At 46.7% G+C, this 16557-nt stretch overlaps 1 protein-coding gene across 3 annotated transcripts in view; it reads left to right on the plus strand.

The window, feature by feature from the left end:
* The window catches only part of pycr3 (pyrroline-5-carboxylate reductase 3), an 80829-nt gene that overhangs the window by 8021 nt on the left and 56251 nt on the right, over positions 1 to 16557 (plus strand). The window contains exons 4-6 of one of the 3 annotated variants that reach the window (XM_052017011.1): positions 304 to 516; positions 3272 to 3364; positions 5024 to 5695. In XM_052017011.1, coding sequence (XP_051872971.1) covers positions 304 to 516; positions 3272 to 3364; positions 5024 to 5206 — 489 coding nt within the window. In that variant the 3' untranslated portion in view covers positions 5207 to 5695. Of the gene's footprint in view, positions 1 to 303; positions 517 to 3271; positions 3365 to 5023; positions 5696 to 16557 lie in introns of those variants that run through there. The other 2 variants (XM_052017012.1, XM_052017013.1) reach the window with 2 other exon arrangements.

A 16557-nucleotide genomic window follows, 5' to 3' on the forward strand; every position in this document is an offset into this window, starting at 1 on the left:
CACCTCACACTTGCCCGGATTAAACTCCATCTGCCACTTCTCTGCCCAGATCTGTAACTGATTTGTATCCCGCTGTATTCTTCGATAGTCCTTTACACTGTCCACAGCTCCACTAACCTTGCTGTCATCCGCAAACTTGCTAATCCACCCGTCTACATTTTCATCCAAGTCATTGACATGCGTCACAGATAACAGAGGTCCCAACATGTGGAACAGCTCCACAAAACACTGATGTGATGATAAGCTTTTGGGGTTTATTTTTCAGAGGGCTTCTCAGTGACTTTCCTATAACTCTCTCCTCAGTTGCTGCCTTTGGGAAGCAAGGTGCTGCGGCTAATGCCCAACCTGCCGTGCGTGGTGCAGCAGGGTACCATGGCGTTCTGCTGCGGAAGCAATGCCGGGGAGCGGGAGGCCGTTCTCCTAAAGAACCTGGTATCTGCCTGTGGGTTGTGCGAAGAAATGCCAGAATCCTACATCGACATCCACACAGGGGTCAGCGGGAGCGGCTTGGCGTATGTACGTGGGGAGAGGGGTTAAATGTTGTTACAGTCTGCAGCTCGGCACAGAATCCTGCGAGAAACCACCTGATCTCCAGGAATGTTGCTAAAGATAGGACTGGGTTCTCTTACTCTGTCAAGGGCATTGACCCTGGAGTTGGTTTATTATTGTCATAAGTACCGAGATACAGTGAAAAGCTTTTGTTTGCATGCCATCCAGACAGATCATTCCATACATAAGTACATCGAGGCAGTAAAAAGAAAACAATGCAGAATATAGTGTTACAGTTACAGAGAAAGTGCAGTGCAGGTAGACAAAAAAAGTGCAAGGGCACAATGAGGTAGATTGGGAGATCAGGAGTTTGTCTTCTGTGAAACGGATGGTGTCTAATATTTGTTGCCTTCTTTCAGACTGGTCATTAAACAAGGAATCCTTGTAACTTGGTTTATTGTTGTCACTTGTACTGAGGTGTAGTGAAAAACTTTGTTCTGCATGCCATCCGTACAGATCATTTCATCACATCAGTGCATTGAGGTAGTACAAGGGAAAACAATAACAGAATGAGAAATAAAGTGTTACCGTTATAGAGGAAGTGCAGTGCAGGCAGACAATAAGATGCAAGGCCATGTCGAGGTAGATTTTGAGGTCAAGAGTCCATCTTATTGCACTAGGGAACCGTTCAATAGTCTTATAACAGCGGGATAGAAGCTGTCCTTGAGCCTGGTGGTACGTGCTTTCAGGCTTTTGTATCTCCCTCCTGATGGGAGGGGAGAGAAAGAGAGAATGTTCGGGATGGGTGGGGTCTTTGATTATATTGGCTGCTTTACCGAGACAGCAAGAAGTGTAGACAGAGTCCATGGAGGGAAGCTGGTTTCTGTGATGGGCTGAGCTGTGTCCACAACTCTCTGCAGTTGTAGGTTCTTAGCAGAGAAACAGAACATAGAACAGTGCTGCACAAGACAGGCCCCTTGGCCCATCATGTCCCCGCTGACCATGACACCAATCTAACTAATCCCATCTGCCTGCACGTAACCCAGGACTTCAGGAAAGGGGGCGGTACACATGCACCTGTCTGCATCAATGGTGCCGAGGTCAAGAGGGTTGAGAGCTTCGTTCCTAGGAGTGAACATCATCAATAGCCTGTCCTGGTCCAACCACGTAGATGCCACGGCCTAGAAAGCTCACCAGCACCTCTACTTCCTCAGGAGGCTAAATAAATTTGGCAGGTCCCCCTTGACACTCACCAACTTTCATCGATGCACCATAGGAAGCATCCTATCCGGATGCATCACGGCTTGGTAGGCAACTGCTCTGCCCGGGACCACAAGAAACTGCAGAGAGTTGTGGACACAGCTCAGCACATCACAGAAACCAGCCTCCCCTCCATGGACTCTGTCTACACTTCTCGCTGCCTCGGTGAAGCAGCCAACATAATCAAAGACCCCACCCACCCTGGACATTCTCTCTTCTTCCCTCTTCCATCAGGCAGAAGATACAAAAGTCTGAAAGCACGTACCACCAGGCTCAAGGACAGCTTCCCTAGTACAATAAGATGGATTTTTGACCTCACAAAATACCTCGTTATGACCTTGCACCTTATTGTCTACCTGCACTGCATTTCCTCTGTAGCTGTGACACTTTTCTCTGTATCCTGTATTGTTTTTACCCTGCACTACCTCAGTGCACAGTGTAATGAATTGATCTGTACGATCGGTGTGCAAGACAAGTTTTTCACTGTACCTCGGTACAAGTGACAATAATAAACCAATTCCAATAACCCACATCCCTCCATTCCCTGCCTGTTCATGTGTCTGTCTAAATGCCCCTTAAATGTTGCTATGGTATCTGTTTCCACCACCTCCCCTGGCTGCTCATTCCAGACCATTCGGCCCAGCTAGTCCATGCTGGTGTGAGTGCTCCACTTGAGATTCCTGCTGTCCCCCTTCATCCCTCTCAGTTCCTGCTCTCCTTCCCCCTCCACTGAATCAACACTACCTTCTGTTGCCTTCACCTCCTCGCACCCATCCAGCTTCCCCTTTAGTGCATCTGTTACATTCACTTAGCACCCCGCGTGGTGGTGAATTTCACATTCTCACCACTCATTAGTACGTGAGCCTTAACAAAGCGATGGCTAGTCAACCTTGGAAAACATCACAGCCGTGTCCGAGGGAGACGCATGAGACTGCAGATACTGGAATCTGGAACAACAAACAATCTGCTGGAGGAACTCAGTGGGTAGAGCAGCATCTGTGGGGGGGGGGGGTCAAAACCCTCCCTCAGGACAGTCGTGTCGTACTTTGTTGTCATGCAGCATCTGGATATGAACAGGCTGAATCGGTGCAGGAATTGCTGTAAACACTCATTGTGGAAAGACAGATTAAAGTTAACATTCGGCTTCCTGAGCCTATTCTGACGAAGAGTCTGCAACCTGAAAGGTTAACTGTTCCCATTTCCACAGACGCTGCCTGACTGGTTAGTGTTTCCAGCAATTTTTGTTTTATTTCAGATTTCCAGCATCTGCAGTTTTTGATTTTTCGGGAGGATGAATAGTGACCATGACTGAAATCTTGGCTGATTTCTTTCCTGCATTAAGTAACACCCAAAAACAGATTACCTGGCTGTTATCTCGCTGCTGCTTGTGTAAGCTGGCTGCTATGCTTCCTGCGTTACCTCGTGTTGATGCTTCAAAGCTGCAAAGGTGCTTTAGGACTTGAGATCATGCATGGCACCCTTTATGAATGCGAACCTTTCTCTTGTTCTCTCCCGTTCATAGGTCTACACATTTGCTGAGGCTCTGACAGACGGAGCTGTTAAGATGGGAATGCCGTATGAATTGTCAAAGAAGCTTGTAGCTCACACACTGCTGGTAGGTGATGTTCAGCCATTTCATCAGCTTGATGTGACATTCTCCTCTCCCTCCAATTTCTGTGTTACCTCATTATTCCTTTTTTTTTGCACTATTGATTTATTGTAATTTACAGTAATGTTATGTCTTTGCACTGTACTGCTGCTGTAAAACAACAAATTTCACGACATACAGGTCAGTGATAATAACTGATTCTGCAGCAAGTTACTCCAGCAAGGAGGATCATTGTTTCAGGAACAAGCGAGGGAAGAAAGAGGAGACGTTGGTCTCATGGATCCTCGACTGTAGAGGGAAATTGGCTGACTGATCAATAATCAATGCCTTTTGGATTGAGAGGTTGGGGTTTAACTGTGCAATCCCTGCAGTCCAACTGGGGTTGGCATCAGTGGAAGCGTAGCCCCAGTGACGAGCTGGTGGCCTCAGGAAGGAAGATGATACAGAGGGAGCAGTGAAACATTGTTGATAGACCTGCTGGTTGGAATTACTGGATATGGAACCAGCATTGGGGGTGGGTTGGAGGGAGAAGGGAGTAGGAGATCTCACCACAGTCGGAGAAAGTCCCCTCGTCAATCAGAGGGAGTTGGGATACTTTGCCCCATCTCTCTCTCCCCCTCCCCCACTTCCCAGTAGATGGCAGAAAGGAGTTTGAAATCTGCAGTCCACATGGTGTTGACGTAGAGTCATGGAGTAATGCAGCACAGAAACAGGCCCTTTGGCCCAACCCATTTATACTTGACAAGATTGGCCCATATTCCTCTCAACATTTTCTATCCATGTACCTGTCCAAATGTCTTTTAAATATCCTTACTGTACCTGCCTCTCCCACTTCCTGTAGGAGCTTGTTTCATACACCTACCACCTTCTGCTTGAAGAAGTTGCCCCTTGGGTCCTTTTTAAATCTTTCCCCTCTCAGCTTAAACCTGTGCCCTCTAGTTTTTTGTTCCCTTTCTGAACCTGGTGAAGCTCACAGAAACAAAATTCGTTCTGGTGAAATCCTGGTGTTCCGGTGGTTATCTTTTACCCAGTTCACGGGCTGTGTGCATTCAACCCTATCTATGCCCCTCATGATCCTACCCTCCAAGGAATAAAGTCCTAGCCTGCCCAACCTCTCCCTATAACTCAGGCCCTCGAGCCCTGGCAACATTCTCATCACTGGACCAGGCAACTTTCATCAGAGACCTCGGGTCTAAAACAGTTTGTGATTATAGCTCTCAAAAAAATTTTTTTGAATCTACAGTGGTGATGTGGAGCAATGGCCAAGTGTAAAATTCAGCGGGTGGTTCTACTTGGGTACACAGGCAGGACCAACCCCTGTTCAGCTATCGTTTATCAGCAAAGCTGAATGTGAGCTGGGAAACGGTTGGGAATTAAAGGATTCCTCTTTATTACAGTAGCTAGGAGCTACCAGTGGAAGTGGTTGAGGCAGGTACAGTAACAACATTTAAAAGGTACTTGGACAGGTACGTGGATGGGAAAGGTTTAGAGGGATATGGACCAAACGCGGGCAAATAGGACTAGCTTAGATAGGGCATCTTGGTCGGCATGGACGAGTTGGGCCGTGGGGCCTGTTTCCGTGCTGTGTGACTCAATGTCACAGGCAGGATTATAAATGCAATAAATCAAGCACTTGCCGTCATTTGTGTTGTGTCCTTTCCTCAGGGAGCTGCGAAGATGATCCTGGAGACTGGGGAGCACCCGGCAAAATTGAAGAGCGACGTGTGCACCCCGGGTGGGACTACCATCCACGGCCTGTATCAGCTGGAGAAGGGGAACCTCCGCAGCACCGTCATGGATGCCGTGGAAGCTGCGACGAGCCGAGCCCGTGAACTGGGTAAAAAATAACCATCACGGCACCAGGATCTCACCAGAACTAATTCACGTTTCCATGAGCTTCACAGAGTTGGGGACTAGTGGGGTACTAATTCTTCTGATGTTCGTGAACTTCTTAAATCTAATGTTAAGACATAAACTTCATAAACCATCTGATCTCTATTAATATAAAATACTATATTGCTGACGTGGTTACTGGTAAAGGGCTACCCCTGACTCAAGGCACCATGATTAGGATTGCTTTACATGATTAGGTACCTTTACTCTGCTTGACTTGGAGGTCCTTGACACTGCCTCTGGGGTCGGTCAGTGGAAAGGCTGTGCATTTGTTTTCATTGGGTATTGCAAAGATCAGCGATGGTGCTTGAATGCAAAGAACCGGTTTACATCTGGATTACTCTGTCCCTTCCTTGGCACTGCTGTTCTCAGAGCTTGGTGCTGCAGTGTGAACAAAGGCTGGAACTTCAGATTTGTTCTTTTATAAACAGCACAGTGTATTCATCACTTTCTTCTTTGCTGGTTTTAAAAGAAAGGGAATTTTCAGAATTGTTCGGGGATCTTGGAACTGGGGCTCCCCCTCATTTCTTCAGTTAACACAGGGTTAGTGGAGGGACAGGGCTGGTGCAGAACTACTCTCTGGCTGGACTGAATTTGCAAATCCTTGCTGTGGAACTGATCCAAGATGTTCCTGATAAGTAATGTCTCCAGAGCCAAAAAGAGGAGGTCCAAACCAAACCTGTTGCAAGTGCACAGAATTGACACGGTTACAAAGAATCCTGATGAACTCGTTGTGAAATGGGAGTGTACTCCCCCCTGTATCTTTTTATTTTCAAGTTAATTGAAAGGTCCTGGGGCAGCTGAGGAGGATTTGTGCCATTAGACTGTCCTGCTTTTGCTGGTGATACTCTCATAAACACCCAGTCACTCCGTGGTGACATCCCCGTGTCTGCATAACATATCAGTCTGGGGTGAACTGTGACAACTAACGCTCGCTCCTACAATTCCGCTCCCAACTCTCTTCCCACACCTGACAAGTTGTTGAACTGCTTAACAGCCCAATTGTGAATGAAAAGAATAATACCTCGTAGGGGTTGTGAATCAGGTATCCTCGTGAATCATACAGCTTTATCTTCATTCTCCGGTCTCCGAGAACCACGAAGACACTAAGATGCCTTCTGTAGGTCTACAACTCACAAAGGAAACCAGAATCAGGTTTATTATCACTGACATATGTGGTGAAATTTGTTGTTTTACGGCAGCAGTGCAGTGCAAGACATAAAAACATTAAATTACTACAAGTTACAAAAATAAATAGATAGTGCAAAAGAGGAATAACGAGGTAGTGTTCATGGTTCATGGACCGTTCAGAAATCTGATGGCGGAGGGGAAGAAGCTGCTTCTGAAATGTTGAGTATGGGTATTCAGGCTCCTGTATTTCCTCCCCGATGGTGCCCCCTCTTGAAGATGTCCTCGATGGCGGGGAGGGTTGTGCCCGTGATGGAGCTGGCTGAGTCTACAATCCTCTGTAGCCTCTTTCAATCCTGCACATGGGAGCATCCATACCAGGTGGTGATGCAACCAGTCAGGATGCTAAGTTAACTAAGTGAAGTGGTGAATCCTCAGTGCTGTCTTGCATCTTCAGGGTGTGTATTGGAATGTGTGGATGTCCGTGTGCAGGCTGTAGAGTTAAATGTGTTGAAGTAAAATCGTCTCACTTCTTCAAAGCTCCTGTCAAACTGATGCGGTGAGAGCACCATTCTGATCTACAGGCTGGGCCACATTATTGGCCCAGTATAGAGGGATCCCTGCTGTTAAACAAACCAGCCATTCCCTCATCTTCTCAACAGCCAGCAGCACTCATTGCTATTCCTGTGATTATATCCTCCCACCTCCACTGTGTGTGGACACTGAGGATCAGGAGAAAGTTAATGGAATCCATGCCCTCCCCTGTAATTCACTCAGTCCTAGTTCCTCAGTCATTCTTCATGACCCAGCAAACTAGTTTCCTTCATGGGCTAATCCTTTTGCACTTTGAAAGCTTGATTGACTGCTTCAGCTCAAGCTTGCAGGAAGTGAGCTCCAGGCCATAATGATACCACGTAACCAGTCACCAAGTCTTTCGCTATCCCTTGCTGCAAGGGAAACAACTCCAACTTCTCCACTCTAACTACCTCGACGAAATCCCTCCTCTGTTCACTATTTATAGGATCTGAACACGGATCGGCATTTTTGCCCAGGCCATTGCCTTTCAGACCTTGCTTTCTTAAACTGCTCTGGTCCTGGTGGTGGAAGTATTCCCACAGTGCTGACTGGTAGTGAGTTCCAGGATTTAGACTCCGCAACAGTGAAGGAACAGGGATATAGTTCCGAGTCGGGACGGTGTGTGATTTGAGCGAGAACCTGGCGGTGGTACTATTCCTGTGTACCTGCTGCCCTTGTCCTTGGTGGGAGAGATTTCATGGTGTGGATGTGCTGGAGGAGTACTCTTGGTGAGTTACCCTCACGACAGCCAGGGTGCCAGTGGTGGAGGGAGTGCATGCTTCTAGCCTTGGTTGAGGTGCCAGAAGTGGGCTGATTTTTCCTAGATGGTGTTTGAGTTGTTGGAGCTGCACTCATCCAGGCAAGTGAAGAGCATTCAGTCATAACTCTGACCTGCCTACAGATGCTGCAGGAGGTGAACCACCTGCCACAGGATACCAGGCTTCTGCCCAGTGCTACCCTACCTTTGGTTTTCACAACAATGCATCTATAAAACTGGACTATCTAAAAAGTCTAAACCCTCTAATCCAATTGCTAAAACAGACATTCTGAAAATAGACAATGACAACACCCTGATGTGATATCTTGGACCAATCCTCAAATTCACTGTCTCACTAACTTAGAGGATCTATCACCAACACACTCATTAACACTTCTTGCTTATCTCGGCATATCAAATTGCCAGGCTTTGTTTTTTTTATTGATTCAACAAGATGAATACTGCAGACTTGAAAACTACGCACTTGCCTGGCTGAACTCCTTCCATATCTAGATTAACAAAATGGTTGTCTGGACTTCAAAGTTTTGAGAGACTAAACTCACAGTTCCTAGCTTGTGAGTACAAGACACAGTTGTAAATACAGGTTGGAAAATCTAAAATATTCTTAACCATTTCCCTAATAATGTTATCTAATTTAAAAGACTCTGTGATGCCTTGGTGAAAATCAAGGAATCATAAATGCTTGTAGCTGCAGTATATATGTGGCTGGTCCAGTTGAGTTTCTGGTTAACCATGACCCCACGATGTTTGATAGTGTTGAATTCACTGATGGTAATACCACTGGATGTCAAAGGTAGGTGGATCGACTCTCCTGAACATAGAGTGGGAACAGTACAGCACAGGAACAGGCCTTTCGGCCCACAGTGTCAGTGCCGATCATAATGCCAAACTAATCCTGCACATGGTCTATGTCCCTCCATTCTCAGTCTGTTCATGTGCCTGTCTAAATGCTTTTTAAATGCTGCTATCATACCTGCTTCCGCATCTCCCCTGGCAGCCCATTCCATGCACCTACAATACTCTGTAAAAAAAAAACTTGCCTCGTAAATTTCCTTTAAACTTACCACTTCTCACCTTAAAGCAATGCCCTCTAGTTTTTGACATTTCCACACTGGGAAAAGACTGTCTACCCTATCTGTGCCCCTCAAGATTTTACATACTTCTATCAGGTCTCCCCTCAGCCTCTGATGCTCCAGAGAAAACAATCCAAGTTTGAGATGGTCGTTGTCTGGCTTGGTGGCTCAAACATCAGTCCGTGCCTGAATGTGGTGATAAAATCTAAAACTTACGCAATAAAAACGCAACCTTAACCATGAAACATGACAACCAATAAATACCCACAGAAAGATAAAACCTGCAAAAAAAATAATAAAATACGAAGAATCCATAAGAAATCTTCGAACATTAATGGTACCTAAAAAGGGCAGTGGGGGTTGTCTGGGCAATATACATCTTGTAGTTCACGATGTCAACGAACTCTGTGAAGCTCTTATTTTCTGGAAAGCACGTCCCTCTGGCGCCAATTATGGAACTTAAAAAGGCAACCGAGGCAACTTTACACGTGTCTTTGACTGCTATCTCAAGGTGTCTATACTTATTGGATTTTCCAGGAGAGCAGTGCCGTGAGAACTGGAGTTAAGTCAAGTTTATTGTCATGTGCACAACAAATATTTAGACCTGAGATGAGGTTGACGAAGTGGGCACCAACGCCCATCCTGCCCAAATCCTTAAAAATCAGCTTGTGGCTACTGGAGTTGAATGCCTTGGTCAGGTCTATAAAATCCACTGCCAGATCTTTGTGATTCTTCTTGGCCCCTGTTGGTAGCCAGTCGGTCCAACCTGGTTCATCAGGATTAGAGGGCATGAGCTATTAAGGAGAAGTTGGACAAACTTGGGTTGTTCTCCCTAGAGTGTCAGGGGCTGAGGGGAGACCTGATAGGGGTTTTTTAAATTATGAGAGGCATAGATAGAGTAGACAGAATCTTATCCTAGGGGTAGAAATATCAAACACCTGAGGACATGCTTTTAATGTTAGAGGGGGAAGTTTAAAGGCAACACAAGGGGTAAGTTTTTTTTATGCAGAGTGGTAGGTACCTGGAGTGGGTTACCAGGGCTAGTCCTGGTAACATCCTTTGAATCTTTTCTGCACCCTCTCTAGGCGAGTTCTCTAGGTGAATCTCTAGAATCACATCACAACCCAATCTGCGTTTGGTTTCTTCGGTGGGCACCAAATGCAGTATTCTAGCTTGGAAGAAGCACAAGTGGATCACCGCCTTACCTGGAAGGACTGTTTGGGTCCACGATTCAGGAAGAAGGAAGACATCTCAGAGGCACCTGTGTGGTAAGGGATGAGGTGATGCATCTCCTGATGTGGGTGGCTGGTACAGATGGAAGTGTGGACTTTAGAATCGGGAAGGGAACTGTCCCTTCAGAATGCCGAACAGGGAGGGGAGGAGAAGTTGTGTCTGGTGGTGGAATCTTGTTCAAGGTGGTGGAAATTGTGAAAGCTGATCCATTGAATATAAGGCCATAAGATAAAGGAGCAGAATTAGGCCATTCAGCCCATCGAGTCTGCTCCACCATTCAATCATGGCTGATTTTTTTTTCCAACCCCATTTTCCCACCTTCTCCCTGTAACCCCCTTACAAATCAAGAACCTATCAATGTCTTAAGGCAAGTACACCCAATGACTTGGCCTCCACAGCCCTCTCATGGCAACAAATTCCATAGATTCACCACCCTCTGGCTGAAGAAATTCCTCCTCATCTCTGTTCTAAAGGAATGTCCTTCTAATCTGAGGTTGTACCCTCAGATCCTGGACTCTCCTACTGATGGAAACATCGTCTCCACGTTCACTCTATCTAGGCCTTTCAGTATCCGGTAGGTTTCAATGAGATCCTCCCTCCATCGAGTACAAGCTCAGAGACATCAAACGGTCCTCGTGCATTAAGCCTTTCATTCCCGGGATTGTTCTTGGGAACCTCCTCTGGACCCTCTCCAGAGCCAGCACATCCTTCCTTAGATATGGGGCCCAAAACTACTCTCAATACTCTCCAAGTGTGGTCTGACCAATGCCTTATAAAGCCTCAGCATTATATCCTTGCTTTTGTATTCTAGTCCTCTCTAAATGAATGCCAACATTGCATTTGCCTTTTTTTACTACTGCCTTAACCTGCAAGTTAACCTTGAGTGAATCCTGAACTAGGACACAAGACCCTTTGCACCTCCGACTTCTGAATTCTCTCCCCATTTACAAAATAGTTACACTCTTATTCTTCCTACCAAAATTTATAACCCCACACTTCCCTACACTGTATTCCATCTGTCACTTCTTTGCCCACTCTCCCAACCTGTCTGAGTCCTTCTGCAGACTCCCTGCCTCTGCGACAATACCCGTCCCTCCACGTATTTTGGTATCATCTGCAAACTTGGCCAGAAAGCCATCAGCTCCTTCATCTAGATCATTAATGTATTACGTGAAAGGTTGCGATTCCAACACTGACCCCTGCGGAACTCCACTAGTCACGGGAGCCATCCTGAAAAGAACCCCTTTATCCCCACTCTCTGCCTTCTGCCGGTCAACCAATCTTCTATCCATATGGTACCTTGCCTCTAACACCATGGACTCTTGTTTAGCAGCTTCGTGTGCAGCACCTCAAAGGCCTTCTGAAAATCTAAGTAAACAACATCCACCGACTCCATTGCCTATCCTGCTTGTTACTTGCTCAAAGAATTTTAACAGATTTGTCAGGCAAGTTCTCCCCTTAATGAAACCGTGCTGGCTTCGTTCTATTTTATCATGTGCTTCTAAGTACTCCAAAATTTCATCCTTAATAATGGACTAAAATCTTACCAACCACTGAGGTCGGGCAAACTGACCTATAATCTCCTGTCCTTTGCCACCTTTCCTTCTTAACAGGGGTGTTACATTTGTGATTTTTCAGACCTCTGGGACCCTCCCTGACTTCAGTGATTCTTCAAAGATCACTGCTAATGCCTCCACAGTCTCCTCAGCCATCTTTTTCAGAACTTGGGTGTAGTCCATCTGGTCCAGATGATTTATCCACCAAGTACCCTCTCCTTAGTAATGGCTTCTACACTCACCTCTGCCCCCTGACTCTCTTGAATTTCTGGCATGTTACTAGTATCTTCCAGTGTGAAGACTGATGCAAAGTACTTATTTAGTTCCTCCACCATTTCCCTGTTCCCCATTACTAGTTCTCCAGTGTCATTTTCAAGCAGTCCAATGTCCACTCTTGCCTCTCTCTTAACCTTTTGGTATCTTAAAAAAACTTATGGAATCTTCTTTTATATTATTGGCTAATTTACCCTTGTATTTCATCATCTCCCTTACAGCTTTTTTTAAATTGTCCTCTGTTGGCTTTTAAAGGCTTCCCAATCCTCTGGCCTCCCACTAATCTGTACCATATTGTATGCCTTCTCTTTTGATTTAATGCTGCCTCTGACTCCCCTTAGTGTGCTGCTTCTTCCTTGGGATGAAATTCTGCTGTGTCTCCTGAATTACTCCCAGAAACTGCTGCCATCGCTGCTCCACCATCTTCCCTGCTAGGGTCCCCTTCCAATCAGCTCTGGCCAGCTCCTCCCTCATGCCTCTGTAGTTACCTTTACTCAACTGTAATACTGTTACATCAGATTTCAGCTTCTCCCTCTCAAACTGCAGTGTGAATTCTATCATATTGTGATCACTGCCTCCTAAGGGTTCCTTGACCTTAAACTGCCATGATCAAGTCTGCTTCATTACACAACACCAGATCCAGAATTGCCTGTTCCCTGGTGGGCTCTACCAAAAGCTGCTCTAAAAAGCCATCTTGTAGATATTCCACAAATTCGTTTTCTTGCGTCCACTACCAACCCAATTTTCCCAGTCTACCTGCATGTTGAACTCCCCCATGATCACTGTAGCATTGCCTTTCTCACATATCTTCTATCTCCCGGTGTATTTTGTACCCCACATCCTGACGACTATTCAGAGGCCTGTACACAACTCCCATCAAGGTCTTTTTACCTTTGCGGTTCCTCAACTCTACCCACAAAGATTCCACATCCTCTGATCCTATAATCGCTTCTTGCTATCGATTTAACATCTTTTTTTGTACCAACAGGGCCACCCTTCATCCTCTGTCCGCCTGCATCTATTTTCGATAGGATACGTATCCTTGGAGGTTTAGCTCCCAGCCACGTCACCGTGATGCCCACGACATCGTACCTGCCAATTTCGATCTGTGCTATAAACTCATTTGCCATGGAACCATACAGCACAAAACAGGCCCTTTGGCCCACCATGTTGTGCCGTCCATCAAACCACCCTCTCACTATCTAACCCTTTCCTCCCGCATATCCCTCTATCTCACATTCCTCCATGTGCCTATCCAACAAACTCTTGAACCTGTCCAATGTATCTGCCTCCACCACCAACCCAGGCAGCACATTCCATGCACCAACCACTCTCTGGGTGAAAAACCTCCCCCTGACATCTTCCCTGAACCGCCCACCCATAACCTTAAAGCCATGCCGTCTTGTATTGAGCATTGGTGCCCTGGGAAGGAGGCGCTGATTATCTACTCTACCTATTCCTCTCAATATTTTATATACCTCTATCATGTCTCCTCTCATCCTCCTCCTTTCCAGTGAATAAAGCCCTAGCACCTTAAGCCTCTCCTCATATTCCATACGCTCTAATCCAGGTAGCATCCTGGTAAATCTCCTCTGCATCCTCTCCAACGCCTCCACGTCCTTCCGATAATGCGGCGACCAGAACTGAACACAGTACTCTTAAGTGTGGTCTAACTAGAGGTTTGTAAAGCTGCATCATCACTTCGCAGCTCTTAAACTCAATCCCACGATTTATGAAAGCTAACATCCCATAGGCCGCCTTAACTGCTCTATCCACCTGTGAGGCAACTTTCAACGAACTGTGAATATGAACCCCCAGATCCCTCTGCTCCTCCACTCTGCCAAGTACCTTGCCGTTTACCCTGTACTCTGCCCTGGAGTTTGTCCTTCCAAAGTGTACCACCTCACACTTCTCCGGATTGAACTCCATCTGCCACTTGTCAGCCCAGCTCTGCATCCTATCAATATCCCTCTGTAAGCTCCGACAGCCCTCCACACTATCCACAACACCGCCTATCTTAGTGTCGTCCGCAAACTTACTAACCCAGCCCTCCACCCCCTCATCTAAGTCATCTATAAATATCACAAAAAGTAGAGGTCCCAGAACCGATCCCTGCGGGACACCACTAGTCACTGCCTTCCAATCCGAGGGCACTCCTTCCACCACAACCCTCTGCTTTCTACATGCAAGCCAATTCCTAATCCACACAGCCAAGCTTCCTTGGATCCCTCGGCCTCTGACCTTCTGAAGAAGCCTACCATGAGGAACCTTATCAAATGCCTTACTAAAATCCATGTAAACCACATCCACCACACTGCCCTCATCAATCTTCCTGGTCACCTCCTCAAAGAACTCTATCAGGCTTGTGAGGCAAGATCTTCCCTTCACAAAGCCATGCTGGCTGTCCCTAATCAGTCCATGATTCTCTAGGTGTTCATAAATCCTATCCCTTAGAATCCTTTCTAACAGCTTACCCACCACAGACGTGAGACTCACTGGTCTATAATTTCCTGGCCTATCCCTATTACCTTTTTTGAACAAGGGGACCACATTCGCTATCCTCCAATCCTCTGGCACCACCCCCATAGACAACGAGGACTCAAAGATCCTTACCAGCGGTTCAGCAATCTCCTCCCTAGCCTCTCGAAGCAGCCTGGGGAAAATCCCGTCAGGCCCCAGAGATTTATCTGTCTTAATATTATTTAACAACTTCAGCACATCCTCTCTCTTGATATCAACAACCTCAAGAACATTACCCCTACCAGCACTCCCTTCCGCATCATCAAGACCCCTCTCCCTGGTGAATACCGAAGAGAAGTAATCATTCAGAACTTCTCCCACTTCCGCCGCCTCCAGGCACATTCTCCCACCTTTGTCCTTAATCGGACCTACCTTCACCCTAGCCATCCTCCTACCCTTCACGTACTTGAAAAATGCCTTGGGATTTTCCTTAACCCTACTAGCCAAAGCCTTTTCATGTCCCCTTCTAGCTCTCCTCAGCCCTTTCTTAAGTTCCTTCCTCGCTACCCTATATTCCTCACGGGCCCTGTCTGAACCTTGCTGCTTATACCTCACGTATGTTACCTTCTTCTCCCTAACAAGTCATTCCACGTCTCTCGTCACCCACAGTTCCTTCACCCTGCCATTCCTTCTCTGCCTCACCGGGATATATTTATCCCTAACATCCTGCATAAGATCCCTGAATATCGACCACATCCCCATGGTACATTTTCCTTCAAAAAGGACATCCCAATTTACACTCCCAAGTTCTCTCCTTATAGCCTCGTAGTTAGCCCTTCCCCAATTGAAAAACCTCTTGTCCTCTCTGCACCTGTCCCTGTCCATGACAATTTTAAAGGTTATGGAGCAATGGTCACTGTCCCCCAAATGCTCACCCACCAATAGATCCTTCACCTGTCCCGGTTCATTTCCTAAAACTAGATCTAACATGGCATTCCCTCTAGTCGGCCTATCAACATACTGCGTCAGGAATCCCTCCTGGACACACTTAACAAATTCCGTCCCATCTAAACCTTTGGCACTAAGCAGGTTCCAGTCTATATTTGGGAAGTTGAAGTCTCCCATTATAACAACCCTGTTATTTCTGCTTCTCTCCAAACACTGCCTGCCAATCCGCTCCTCTATATCTCTACTGCTACCGGGGGGCCTATTAGAATACTCCTAGTAGAGTAACTGCTCCTTTCTTGTTCCTTAACTCCACCCATACGGACTCTAGAGATGATCCTTCTACAACCTCCATCTTTTCCACAGCCGTAACAGTGTCCGTGACCAGTATCGCCACCCCTCCACCTCATCTCCCCCCTTCCCTATCCCTCTTAAAAACACCGAAAACCAGAAATATTCAATATCCACTCCTCTCCTGACGTCAGCCACGTCTCAGTAATAGCCACGATATCATAGTCCCCCATACTTATCCAAGCCCTCAGTTCATCCCCCTTATTCCTGACACTTCTTGCATTTAAGTAAACACACTTCAGTCCATCTACCTTACTACTTTTATAGCCTGTATTCTGCTTCTCCTTCCCCAAAGCCTCTCTACCTGTTTGATCTAACTTTTCCCCATTCCCTTCTTCCTCTGACCTACTCCTCCGGTTCCCTTCCCCCTCACAAACTAGTTTAAACCCTCCTGTACCACCCTAGCAAATCTCGCCACAAGGATATTGGCCCCCTTCTGGTTCGGGTGTAACCCGTCCTCTCTGTACAGGTCCCACCTTCCCGAGAAGAGATCCCAATGATGCAGAAATCTAAAACCCTCCCTCCTGCACCAACTTCTCAGCCACACATTTATCTGCCACCTCCTCCTATTCCTACCTTCACTATCACGTGGCACTGGCAGCAATCCTGAGATTGCTACCCTTGAGGTCCTGTTCCTCAATTTTCTGCCTAGCTCCCTGAACTCACTCTTCAGGACCTCATCCCCCTTCCTACCTATGTCATTGGTGCCAATATGGACCACAACTTCTGGCTGCTGTCCCTCCCACTCAAGAATTCTGTGGACCCGATCAGTGACATCCCGGACCCTGGCACCTGGGAGGCAACATACCATCCGGGATTCATGCTCACTGCCACAGAACCTCCTGTCTGTTTCCCTGACTATCGAGTCCCCTATCACTACCGCATGTCTCTTTCCCACCCTCCCCTTCTGAGCAACAGTACCAGTCCCAGTGC

The sequence above is a fragment of the Pristis pectinata genome, chromosome 5, assembly GCF_009764475.1.
Source record: "Pristis pectinata isolate sPriPec2 chromosome 5, sPriPec2.1.pri, whole genome shotgun sequence".
NCBI classification, from domain to species: domain Eukaryota; kingdom Metazoa; phylum Chordata; class Chondrichthyes; order Rhinopristiformes; family Pristidae; genus Pristis; species Pristis pectinata.